Raw genomic sequence first — 12,996 nt, 5'->3', positions numbered from 1 at the left:
TAACCTTGCTACTCCATCCTTCCCAGCCCGTATTCCCTCATCTGTTAAGAAAATATTCTGAGATTCTACAGGGACATGTAAGGGAGAGAGATGTAGGTTTGGTAGACGTAGAGAGCCTTATGATAGGCTAAGCTGCTAGAACACACAGACTCCTAAAATTCAGTTGTTGAACCACAGTAGTAAATCCTCTCTCATTCAAGTCCCAGGTAGGGTTGATATTAACATGAGGGTGGGGGAAAGATGCCTCTCCTCCAAGTGGTGATTCAGATATCACCAGGCTCCTTCCATCTTGTGGCATCACAATCCCCTAAGTCAAGGGTTCTAAAAGTGTGGTCCCTGGACCATTAGTATCAGCAACACCTGGAAACTTGTTAGAAATGCAAATCCTCAAGCCCCACCACAGACCGACTGAAATCAGACACTCTGGGGGTGGAGCCCAACAATCTAAGGTTGAACAGGTCCTCCAGGTAATGCTGATGTAGCTAAAGTCTGGGAACTACTGCTATAGGGATTCATCATGATTTATAACTGGCTGGTGGAACAATGGGAAAGAGACTGGGGTAGGTAGCTTTTCTTAAAAGCCTGGGCCCAGAAATGACATGTATCACCTCTGCTCTCATTTCTCCGGTGAGAACCAGCTGTATTCCTAGCTGCAAGAGACGCTAGGAAATGTAGTTTATGCAGTTATAGCAGCATAGCATGGATGATAAAAATAGGTTCCGGTGGACAGATAGCCATCTTTGCCAAAATAGCCCTCTGCAGTAGGAATATTTTTAGCGTTGATCCTATGGGAAAAAAAGCAATCCAGTGTCTAAACTAGGGTTTCTCAAACCAGCAACTATTGATATTTGGGGACTGATAATTCCTTTTTGTGGGGTCTGTCTTGTACATGGTAGAATATTTAGCAGCACCCCTGGTCTCTACCCACTAGATTAACATTAGCGCCTCCCACCTTCCAGTTGTGGACAATCACAAATGTCCTCAGATATTGCCAAATATTCCCTGGGGGACACACTCACCCAAGTTGAGAACCACTGGTCAAATAGGAAACTTATAAGTTGACCTTTGAAACACAAGCTGGCCATAAGTTGGGTACTGCTCACAGAAAGTTGACTTTCTTCTGATCTCTCTCAGCCTTTCTCTTGAAACCCTCCATTGAAGATTTCAGCTAGTGGCAAGGATTATTCCAGTTTCCTACCACATCTACCTTCCCTACGTAAAAATAAACTTCCAAAGACAGAGGCATCTATGCATGTTGACTCAGAGCTGTGACAGAGCTAATCCTATTTACAATTACCCTTCCCGGCTGCCTAAGGTGTCCAAAAACAAATTTCATTTTATGCAAAAATATATTGAAGTTATGTCGCATTCCTTCTCAGTGGCCTTAGGTTTAAATGATTCAAGTTCAGGAAGAGAGATGAAGGAAAGAAAGTTCTGCTTGTCTAACACAGACTTAGTTTCCAGAAAAACTCAATTTATTTTTGAATGCAGAGGCTTTTTCACTGAAACAATCTGTTGGCTTCGCTTCCATGTGATAAAACGACGTTGAACTGAAACTGGGACTGTATAACAAGGTTGTACTATCCTGGAAAATGTATTTTGAAATCAGACTGACATTTTTGCTGAAAGTAGTTACCTTTTGCAAGGTCATGGGACTTCAGCAAAGGTAAAAGCAATACATAATTCTATTGTAGACTCAGACTAGGGTTTGATTTATCAGACTGATGAGAATGTGTTAAATCTTTGAAATCAACCCCCTCACAGTACTTGAAATGAAAGGAAAAAAAGGTATTGCGATGGATTATATCCCAAATGAAAAGAAAGGCAGCAAAATAACTTATCTAAGGGATATTTCTTTTAAAGAATGGGTCAGTTTCTCAGGGACATTTCTGCATCCCTGTCCAACTACTGTTCATTTTCCTTTGGATTCCAATTGTGTTTCAAAGGCAAAATATGATGTTTCCCTCATCCATTCACTCATGCATTTATCCAATGCTTAAGGAGTGCCTGCTATATGAGAGGCACCATCCTAGCACTGGGCCTGCTGTCACTGAGCTCACTGTCTTGTGGAGGGACACAGGTCTTAAAGGCTAAAAAACAAACATATAATTTCAGATGGTGATCAGTGTAATAAATGACATGTAAAAAAGGCCTGGGTTCGAGTGGAGGGCACTTAGATGGCATGGTCAGGGCAGCCTTTCTGAGGACTGAAATGAATGAGGAGCAGCCAGGGCTGGGGGCCGGCAGGGGGAAGACTGGGGAAGGGGGCGAGGGGAAGCCTGGCAAGAGCACTGGAGGTGCGAGAAGCAGCACAAAGTCCTTAAAGCAAGAGAAAAACATGGTTTAAAAATCAACTTTATCTTCCCACACTTTTCAAACTCCAAACTTTCCTCCCAACTCCCCACTGTCTCCAGTAAAAACGACTCTAACCTCTCCCCTGAACTCCAGACCCTTAGCTCCAACCACCCACTCAACCTCTGCGCTTGTATGACTACTAGGCATCATAGATTTCACATGACTGGAATATAACCCTTGATCTCCCCCAGACACCCCAATATGCTCTTCCCACAGTTTCCCCGAATTCTTCCAGTTGTTCAGGCCATAAGTTCTTGGAGTTCTCTCTTCTTCTCATACCCCTCATCCAACCCATCAGCAAATATTGTCAACCTTTGACATTATTCCAGTACTTACCATGCTACCATCCTGTTCTGATCCACTTCCACTTCTTGCCTGGATTATGCAGCAGGCTTCTCACTGACCTCCCGCCTCCAGCCTGGAGATCTGTTTTTCATAACAGAGCCAAAGCGATCCCTTTAATCATAGAATAGATCCTAGCACTACCCTGCCAAAAACCTTCCTGAAGTTTTCCATCTCAAAATAAAATTCAAAAGCCTTGCTGTTCAAGAGCCCAGCATGATCTGGGTCGGTTACCTCTTGAGCATTATCTCCTTCCACTCACCCCCCACCTCCCGCCCCCCCCATTGATTCCATTCTAGCCACACCAGCCCCTTTGCTGCCATGCGAACATATCAGGCATATCCTTGCCTCAGGGCCTTTGCGCCTACTGTTCCAGAAGCCTGGAGTGCTTTTCTTCCGGACACCCACATGGCCTCTCCCTCATTAGAGTCTATGCTCAAATGTCACCTAACCAAAGTGGCTTTCCTAACCACCCTAAATCCTCCAACCCTTCACATAAATATATCCTCTATCTTCTTATCCTACTTTTGTTTTCTTCACAACAACTTACATATTACTTTTTTTTTCTTTTTTAAACTAATCTGGAAGCCCCTTTAAGGCAGAAACTATCTCTTGTTTTCTGCTATCCCCTAGAGCCCGAATGAATGAAGGAACACATGAACGTCACAACCTCATATCTCGAGAGTCTGAAGCCACTGTCATCATTCCATTCGAAAGCATTTACTGAGTTTCATGTTTTGGATACTATGAGAGATATTACGTTGTGTAAAGAAGTTGTAACTCCAACCTTTTAAAAGATTAGTAATTGAGAGTAAAGAATAGATCATATTAAACTACTGATTCATCTCAGACTATCATTTAATAGTATGAGTGGCATGAGCAATGCGTTTTATAGGATTTCCAAGAAAGAGAGAGCAATGTGGACTGGAGTATTTCAGGAAAACTTCATGGGGGTGGAATAGAGGCAGAAAGAAGTGAAACACAGGCTTAACAGTGGGATCATGGCGTAGGGGCAAGGATAACCATTGTTTACTGAGAGAAAGAAGACCACCTTGTTGGTATGCAAAGCTCTCAGTGGACAAGAGGAGGTAGACCCGGACAGGGGAGCAAAATTCTGATTGAAGTGTTTCTATGGGCTGTAGGAAGCCACTTATGGTTTCTGGGTCAGATCACCACCTCAAAAAGCTAGATTCTGAGGAAACTGTTCAGAGGGACGTTGATAGACTGGAAGGAAGAAAGGATGGAGGCTGTTAGGCCGAGAGACCAGGGTGTTGGTCAGGGGCACAGTCAGAGTGTGAGGTGATGGGCCTTGGACCAAGGTGGTACATACAGAGGGAAGAGAGAGGAGCCTGAGCTTTCAGGTAACTCATTCTCTGCTGAATCCAAATCTCTAGAGTCAGGACACTAGCATGAATAACTCATACATTTTTAAGTTTCACAGTTGATTCTGATGTGCGCTTCTGGTTAAAGACCACAAGCTGGTCTTAAAACCTCCATTTAGTGATGAGACAACACAGATTCAGACGAGGCTAATGATCATGCATCCTGCCGGGCAGGACTGAAAACAGATCCCAGGTCTCTCGACTCTCAGTACGAGGCTTTGAGGATCTCAATAAATAATAAAGGGGCAGAAGCCAAACTTGAAGAAACAATTACTCAGCCATTCCATTGAACTAAGAGATATCAATCACTTTTCCGTTTGTAATCAAGAATCATGAAGAATCAGAACATTCATCTGTTCATTGACCTTTTATGCGCTTGGCATCGCTCTACGTGTGTGGATAAACAAAGAGCCAGCCAATTACAGTGTAATGTCATAAGTCACCTGATAGGCCAAGCACAGTTTGTACTGGGAATGTCAGTTAGCCTAACCCAGGCCCAGACCTCAGTGGAGGCTTCATAGAGAAATCAGAGGCACAGCTGAACTCTGAAGATCATTAGAATTAGGTGAAATTTGGGTGAGGGTTATAGAAGAAAGAACTAGAGAAAATTTGAATGGGAGAAAAATGATTCAAGTATAGAAAACCACATGTGCAAAGACCTCTTTCACCCCACCATTGATTTCAGTGCCTTAAACATTGCACATTTGTTGACAATGGCCATGATTTGGGCCCTCATGAAATTTAGCAATCTTACCTTTTTCTTCAACAGACTATACATGCAAAGCATACTCTTTATACCTCTAATATACTTTATCATAATTTACCTGTTAAGAGACTCATTTTTGTAGAACCATGAGCCCTAAAATAGAGGAGCCCAAGCTTCCTCACCATTGCATCCCCCCACCGTGCCTTGGGTAACAGGTAGCACAGAGTGAGTGCTCAATAATTAAGGTTTAGACTCTTGCTTTGCACCTTCAATGCAAATGCCTTAGGGGGTACTTGTATTCTTGTGATTTAAATGTAGCTGTAATAGACCTTCACCCTGTTCAGAACACATTTGCCAATTTATAACAGATTAAGTTTCACTTTTGCTGTTTAAAGATAAACAGGAAGCTGCACCTTTTCTGCAGCAGGGGTCCTTGACTGAAAGCTTTCCTTGGTTCAATAGTCTTCTATTGTTATGAATAGAACATCGACATAATTAACATAAGAATCCCTTAGAGGCCAATTTTAAATGAAACCACATTTAATTTCAGGTAATTCTTTTATTCCACAAGATGATGCTAACTTTCCAACTGAGTATGTGAAATACATCAAGTCTCTGAGCAGTAAACCCATCTAAAATGAGATGATATAGTCTATAACCCCCAAAAGTATAAAATTATGTCCATTAGTTGGCCAAAACAAAGAGAAAAACAAAGGTAAATCCAAAGAATCAAAGTACCCATTAAACAAAATAAAACACAAGTTTTGATAATGAGTTCTGAATTTCCTGGTTTGTAAGCAAAATGGTATGTGTCCTTGGAAAATAGTGTTTTGCTAAAAGAAACTCCTAAATCAGTACTAATCTTTAATTTCTAGTATTTTGCTGGTAGCCTAAGTAATTTATTTCAGTCCTAAAGTCCTCTGTTTCCCAAATCCATGGTGTGAAGGAGATAGGATAAGTGTGCCCAGAGCCTCCACATAACAGATAATCAGTACATCTTGCTATGGACTCCCCTCACATAGTGTCCCCTTCGAATCCATAAGTTGAAGCCCTAACTTCCAATATGATGTTATTTGGAGATGGAGCCTTTGGGAGACAATTAGGTTTAGATGAGGTTATGAGGGTGGGGTGCCCTATGATAGAATTAAGAAGAGACACCACTGAGCTTGCTCTTACATGGCAAGCAGGTAGCCTTCTGCAAGCCAGAGAGAAAGCTCTCACCAGACCTGGCCATGCTGACACCCTGATCTTAGACATCTCAGCTTCCACACTCTGAGAAATATTTTCTGTTGTTGGAGCCACCCAGACAGTGGTATTTTGTTATGTCAGGCTAAGACACATACGTGCTGAATGAAGCAATGAATGGCCATTGATTTGACAATTGTCTAGGTGCCAAATGCGTGATCAGTAACTTTGGCATCATAAAGGATGAATGGTATGTAGGCAGTTGTTCTCAGCTAGAGTTCTAAAGGAGCTTCACTTTGTCTACTTAGTGACCTCACCTTTCTCAGTTCCATGCTTCCCATGCTACTAGGCCATCTCACATGTGGCATGAGCCATATTTGCGAAAAATGGCCAGGGCTACAGACAGATACTCTCTTCTCCAAAAACACACTGTTTCTGTGTTTTTTTAGGTGACCATTATATGAGGGAGGGCTTCTCTTATAGAGCCATCTTGAATTTGGTTCTAAATATCAATGTTTCTTAATATTCCACAAGTACAAGTGCAAGGCAGTGGCTGCATTTTTCTTTCTTCTTTTTTTTAAAGAGATCTCTACATTGCATCTCCTGTAAATATAGAGTTTTATTTATAGGATACAGATTTTTTTAGAAGTCAGAATAACATATATCTTTTGAGTATATTTTTAAACTAAGAACTGCTCATGTATAGATAATTTAGATTTAAGAGCCTAGTTATGCTAGTTTAACATAATAACAATACATTATTAAACATATTCAGGAAGATAAATGATTATGTCCTTCCTTGCCCTTGATAACTAACATGAACTTTACAATAAACATGACGTAGCAAGTTTTAACTTTTATTCCAGTCTCTATTTTTCTCTTTCTCACAAAATTCAAAGTAAAAACAAAACAAAAAATGAAAAAACAAAGCCAAACACACACACAAATATTCAATATAATGAAAACAAATACTTAGAGTCTTATCACTTAATATTTCTAATACACACCACTTAACTGGAGTAATGCTTCTTTATGGACACTTCTGGAAATGTGAGCTTGAGGAGAAGGGAAAAAGAAAAGATCACTTTCTATCCCCAGTCTTGTCCTGATTAAACACTGCTAGGAGCTTTACCTTAACCTATACATTTTCTCCTCAGATATAGAAGGCTGTTGGAAAACTGTTTCTTTCAGTTCTCATTCCCTAATGACACCATTTGTATTTCCTGGAGAGAACATTATTGAAATATTCTCCAGTAATAAGGGTTATTAATATCCCCACTCTCTTGTCCCCAGCTGGGTCTAAGTGCATGAACGTCTCTGGTGTACTCTTCTTGAGTACAGCCATCTAAGTGTTCAGAATTTCTGATGAAAAAAATTTTTTTTCTTTATTAATATCTACTTCAAATGTTATCTTTCTTATCTTCAGGCCATTTCCTTGTCTACATGGAGATTTAGAATAATTTTCTTCCTCCATTACATTTTGTTCCTTGAAGGTAATTTTATAATCAGAGTGCACGTTCCTCTCTCTTTCTGAGGCTTCCTTCTTTCAGGCAAAATATATTAAGTCTCTATTCTAATCCTCTGGATCTTGTGTTATGCCACTTGTCTCTTGTATATTCTCAGTGTAAAGATGAGAAAGGAACATTAAATTCTAAGTTGCGAAGCCAAGGATAAAGACCAAAGTAGTTATAGTTTTTCTCATCCTAACCTGTATCCAATTTCTAAAAGTCTCTTAATGTATGAATAAAGATTTAGAAAATTAGAAACCTAGATGATATTAATACAATAAATATTATAAAAAATGGACCATTGAAATTTTATGTATGTGACTTAAACCTTCCTATAAAAGTAGCAAAAATCACTACCTTTGACTTATACTTGCTATCATTATAAATGTTTATTTGCCCTGTTACGTGGTGTAACAGAGCCTGTAAATGTCTTATAAGTCTTGTGTTACCCAAGAGAGATTTTCAATCTTAACTTTTTTATTTTACTACTTGTGCTTTTATTTACTTTTCTTCAAAGTCTACATCTGTTTTTATAATGTCATCACACTTTGATTTGAAATTGTAGCATTTAATCTTCTTTAACATCTTCTTGCAAGTATACTTAATATGGTTTCATAAAAATTCAATTAACATATTATTATTAAAGAAGAAAAATAGACAAAAAAGCAGGTTTTAATAGGTCAGCTTAGATTATAGACTTTGTAAAAGTATGTTCTTAGGCTGGAATAATTCTTAAATGTCATTTAATCGTTTATCAATTTTCAATGGTCCATAAGCTTGGTTTTCCTTGTTGTCTAACACACTTGATTTTCTAAAAGTATTTGTGCCCAGAAAGATTTTTTTTGTAAATACAGACAATATTCTTTTAAAATTTTATGGAAAGGCGAAAGATCTAGAATATTTAAAACAGTTTTGAAAATGAAAAATAAGAATCACTCTACCCGATTTTTTTTTTAAAATAGATCCTTATTGGAGTATAATTGCTTCACAGTACTGTGTTATTTTCTGTTGTACAACAAAGTGAATCAGCCATATGCATACATATATCCCCATATCTCCTCCCTCTTGAGCCTCCCTCCTACCCTCCCTATCCCACCCCTCTAGGTCGTAGCAAAGCACCAAGCTGATCTCTCTGTGCTATGCGGCTGCTTCCCACTAGCTAACTATTTTACATTTGGTAGTGTATATATGTCGATGCTACTCTCACTTTGCCCCAGCTTCCCCCTTCCCCACCCACCCAGTGTCCTCAAGTCCATTCTCTATGTCTACGTCTTTATTTCTGCACTCCCACTAGGTTCATCAGTACCGTTTCTTTTTTTAAATTCCATATGTATGCGTTAGCATAAGGTATTTGTTTTTCTCTTTCTGACTTACTTCACTCTGTATGACAGACTCTAGATCCATCCACCTCACTATAAATAACTCAGTTTCATTTCTTTTTATGGCTGAGTAATATTCCATTGTATATATGTGCCACATCTTCTTTATCCATTCATCTCTCAATGGACATTTAGGTTGCTTCCATGTCCTGGCTATTGTAAATAGTGCTGTAATGAACATTGTGGTACATCTGTTTTTTTGAATTATGGTTTTCTCAGGGTATATATGCCCAGTAGTGGGATTGCTGGGTCATATGGTAGTTCTATTTTTAGTTTTTTAAGGAACCTCCATAATGTTTTCCATAGTAGTTGTATCAATTTACATTCCCACCAACAGTGCAGGAGGTCTACCCAATACTAAGTCCTACCATATACCTACAGTAATCATGACAGTGTACCATCAGAACAGGAATAGACACATAGATCAATGGAACAGAATTGAGAACCCAGGAATAGAGCCACGCAAATACACCCAATTGGTTTTTGACAAAGGTACAAAAGCAATTCAAAAGAGCGATTAAACATCCATAGGCAAAAAAAAAAAAAAAAAAAAAAGATCCTCAGCCTAAAACTCGCCACTTATACCAAAATTAACTCAAGATGAGCATGGACTTAAAGGTAAAATGTAAAGCTAAATAACTTTTAGAAAAAATTTTAAAATATAGGGGAAAATCTTTGGGACCTAGAGCTAAGTAAAGAGTTCTTAGACTTGGCTCCAAATAGATGATTTATAAAAGGAAAAATCAACAGATTAGACTTTATCAATAAAAAGCTACAAAGTGGGAGGAAATATTTGCAAACTATATATCCAACAAAGGACTATTATCTAGAATATATAAAGAACTCTCAAAATTAACAAACATCTAACAATTCAATTAGAAAATGAGATAAAGACACAAAGAGCCATTTCACCCAAGCAGGTAGATAGATCACAAATGAGCACATTAAAAAATGTACAATACCATTAGGAAAATGGAAATTATAACCCCAATAAGCTATCAAAATGGCTAAAATTTAAAATAATGACAACACTAAAGGCTGGTAAAGGCAGAGAAACTGGATGACTTATTTATTGCTGCTGGGAATGTAAAATGCTAGAGCCATTCTGGAAAAGTTTGGTAGTAATTTCTTTTAAAAACATGCTATAGGGGCTTCCCTGGTGGCGCAGTGGTTGAGAGTCCGCCTGCCGAGGCAGGGGACACGGGTTCATGCCCCAGTCTGGGAAGATCCCACATGCCGCGGAGCGGCTGGGCCCGTGAGCCATGGCCACTGAGCCTGTGCGTCCGGAGCCTGTGCTCCGCAATGGGAGAGGCCGCAATAGTGAGAGGCCCGTGTACCGCAAAAAAATAAATAAATAAATAAATAAATATATAAAAAATTAAATTAAATTAAAAAAAGAAATATAATGTTGGACACGTGAAACATGTTGTAATATATACAATGTTATACATATAAATTTAAATAATGTTACTTCAATAAAATTTTTAATTAAAATCAATTAATTAAAAAAATATGCAAATACCATATAACTCAGTGATTGCACTCCTGGGCATTTATCTCAGAGAGCTGAAAACTTACATTCATTCACACAGCAGCCTTATTTGTAATAGCCCAAAACTGGAAACTACCTAGGTGTCCTTTAACAGACGACGGTTAAACAAACTGTGGAATATCCATACCATGGAAATACTACTCAACAATAAAAAGGAACAAACTATCAATACATTTGGCAACCTGGATGAGTATCCAAAAATTACACTGGGTGAAAAAAAAGCCAATTACAAAAGGCTACATACTTCATGATTCCATTTATATAACATTCCTGAATCGGCAAAATTATAGAAATGGATGATTGATTGCTGGCTGCCAGATGTTAAGGAGTTTGTGGAAGAGAAATAGGTGTGAGTATAAAGGGCAACATGAGGAATCTTTATGGTGTTGGGAATGTACTGAATCTTGACTATATCAGTGTCAAAATCCTGGGTGTGATATTGTACTAGACAGTTTTGCAAGACGAGATATCACCGCTGGGGAGAAAATGGGGAAAGGGCACACAGTAAGTCCCTATTATTTCTTACAACTGCATGTGAGTCTACAGTTATCTCAAAATTAAAAGTTTAATTTTAAAATATAATTGTGTTTGTCAGTAAATTGTAAAGATAAATTCAATGAAATGAGAATGACACTCGTGCAGATGTTTCTTTTCCTTCTTTGGTTTTTCTCCATCAGGTTTGCGAGGAGCGATAGCTTTTGCCTTAGCTATTCGGAACACAGAATCTCAGCCCAAGCAAATGATGTTTACCACCACTCTGCTCCTCGTGTTCTTCACAGTCTGGGTATTCGGGGGAGGAACAACCCCCATGCTGACTTGGCTTCAGATCAGGTGAGTGACACTGCTTAACAAAGGAAATCATTATGAGGCATGGCTGCACTGTTTCTGATGTTGCTGACTGGTCAAGAGTACAATGGCATGTCTGTACACTAACTTTCCCTGGGGTCAAGTTGACCTTCATTCACAAGGTGAAACAGTATGACCTATCACCAACAGAACTGACTTTTCCAAGAGTTCTAGAAATCTCAGGATGATGTTTATAGTCTACAGTCCCTAGAAATGAATTTCTTTATGAATTTTTCCATTCAATCATATTTACTGAGTATAATGTGATAATCCATGGAGTTCACAAAAATGAGTGAGACATGAGTCTTGTCCTCAAGTTACTTATGATACAGTAGAATTTATAGAGAAAAAACTATAATACCAAGGAGAAAATGAATTTGCTTTGTTTTTAATTTGTCACAGCACTTAGGATAGAATTAGAGACACAGGAAATGCTTAAACGTATTTGATTATTCAACCATATGTTTGGCCAGAGGGATGCTATAGACACAGATTAGACAATTTCTTAAAGGAAATCGGGTCAAGGCTTCAGTTAGGGGCCATCCAGTAAGCAGTGCTTGGAAGATGATTGCTATTAACCCAGAGTATGCAGGTAGTAGAAGATTCGATGAAAAATGAATAGCTTGTACCAACTGTGAAAAAGTAAAATGTTGTTGTCTTTGTTTCTTTGATCTGGGTCCTCATTTTCACATCCCAGAATGTAACAGTGCTTTCATAAATCACATTTTACTTTCCAAAGTCCTACATCTTGATGATCATACAGCCCCTCCCTGGTCCCCACCCATTCTCTGTGAGGCAAATCCATACCCACCATCTCTGACAAGAAAAGATCCATCTGACTGGGAGGGGATTCCCAAGAAGATTTTTTTCAGGCAAGGACTCTGTTATTCCAGCACCAATGTAGTGCTTGGCACATAGTAGAATGGAATAAATAATTGCTCCATGAAAAATTGAATGAATATAAGTACGCATGTAAATTCCTTTCGTTAAGGCTTTACTGACAAACTTCTATCCATCTGACAAATAGAAGCAGAAGCAGGACTCATGAGTTTAGGGTAAGAAAGCTTATGTCTAAACTGGGCCAAGTGGTTATGCGTTAAATGCAATTCAAGGAAAAAAGGACCTCTTCGAGTATTGTGAATATTGCTAAAACATAAAAGGGCTTTGACCAAAGGTTGAAATGGAGAATGTTTTGAAATACTTGTTGAACTATTTTCTAGGCATATAAATGTGACCTTCAGTTTCTTTCACGGTGGTAGCTGCTTATAGGCTCCTCTGGATGAGCACAAATATTTTATTAAACGCTATAGTATTGAGTCTCCTGTAAACTGATAGTAAGATAGTGGTGTGTTCAGGTTTCGGGAAAAGAAATTCCGTAGGTGGATCCATGCGTGGAAAAATTAGGACTTGGAAAGCAGAAGTTAGAGGATACCAGTCCTCACAAGATAAATGTATTGAATGCTCTATCAGGTAAATTAGAATATTCAGAACACAAAGTGATGCTTTATTTCAGAACATAAAGTGGCAACATTTTCTTCAAGTAATTCAAATATAACTTATTTTCTACCATTGTCTTTCTTTACTCTGAAGGATTTGTCCCAAATCAATATATGTTTTACCCTAAAATGTTTACCTAACTCTACTGTAGTGTTTTCCAAAGGTATCCACTGACTTCAGATAGATGTTATAGCTCATGCAGTCTCTTGATATCCAGATCAGTAGAGACAGGGTAATATAAAAT

General features: G+C 38.6%; 1 protein-coding gene across 1 annotated transcript in view; it reads left to right on the top strand.

Moving 5' to 3' along the window:
* The window catches only part of SLC9A9 (solute carrier family 9 member A9), a 569,241-nt gene that overhangs the window by 367,969 nt on the left and 188,276 nt on the right, over nucleotides 1-12,996 (top strand). Inside the window, exon 12 of the mRNA XM_032631496.1 lies at nucleotides 11,087-11,240. Coding sequence (XP_032487387.1) covers nucleotides 11,087-11,240 — 154 coding nt within the window. The remainder of the gene's footprint in view (nucleotides 1-11,086; nucleotides 11,241-12,996) is intronic.

Source organism: Phocoena sinus, chromosome 4 (assembly GCF_008692025.1).
Source record: "Phocoena sinus isolate mPhoSin1 chromosome 4, mPhoSin1.pri, whole genome shotgun sequence".
NCBI classification, from domain to species: domain Eukaryota; kingdom Metazoa; phylum Chordata; class Mammalia; order Artiodactyla; family Phocoenidae; genus Phocoena; species Phocoena sinus.
This window is presented reverse-complemented; position numbering and strand designations above follow the sequence as displayed.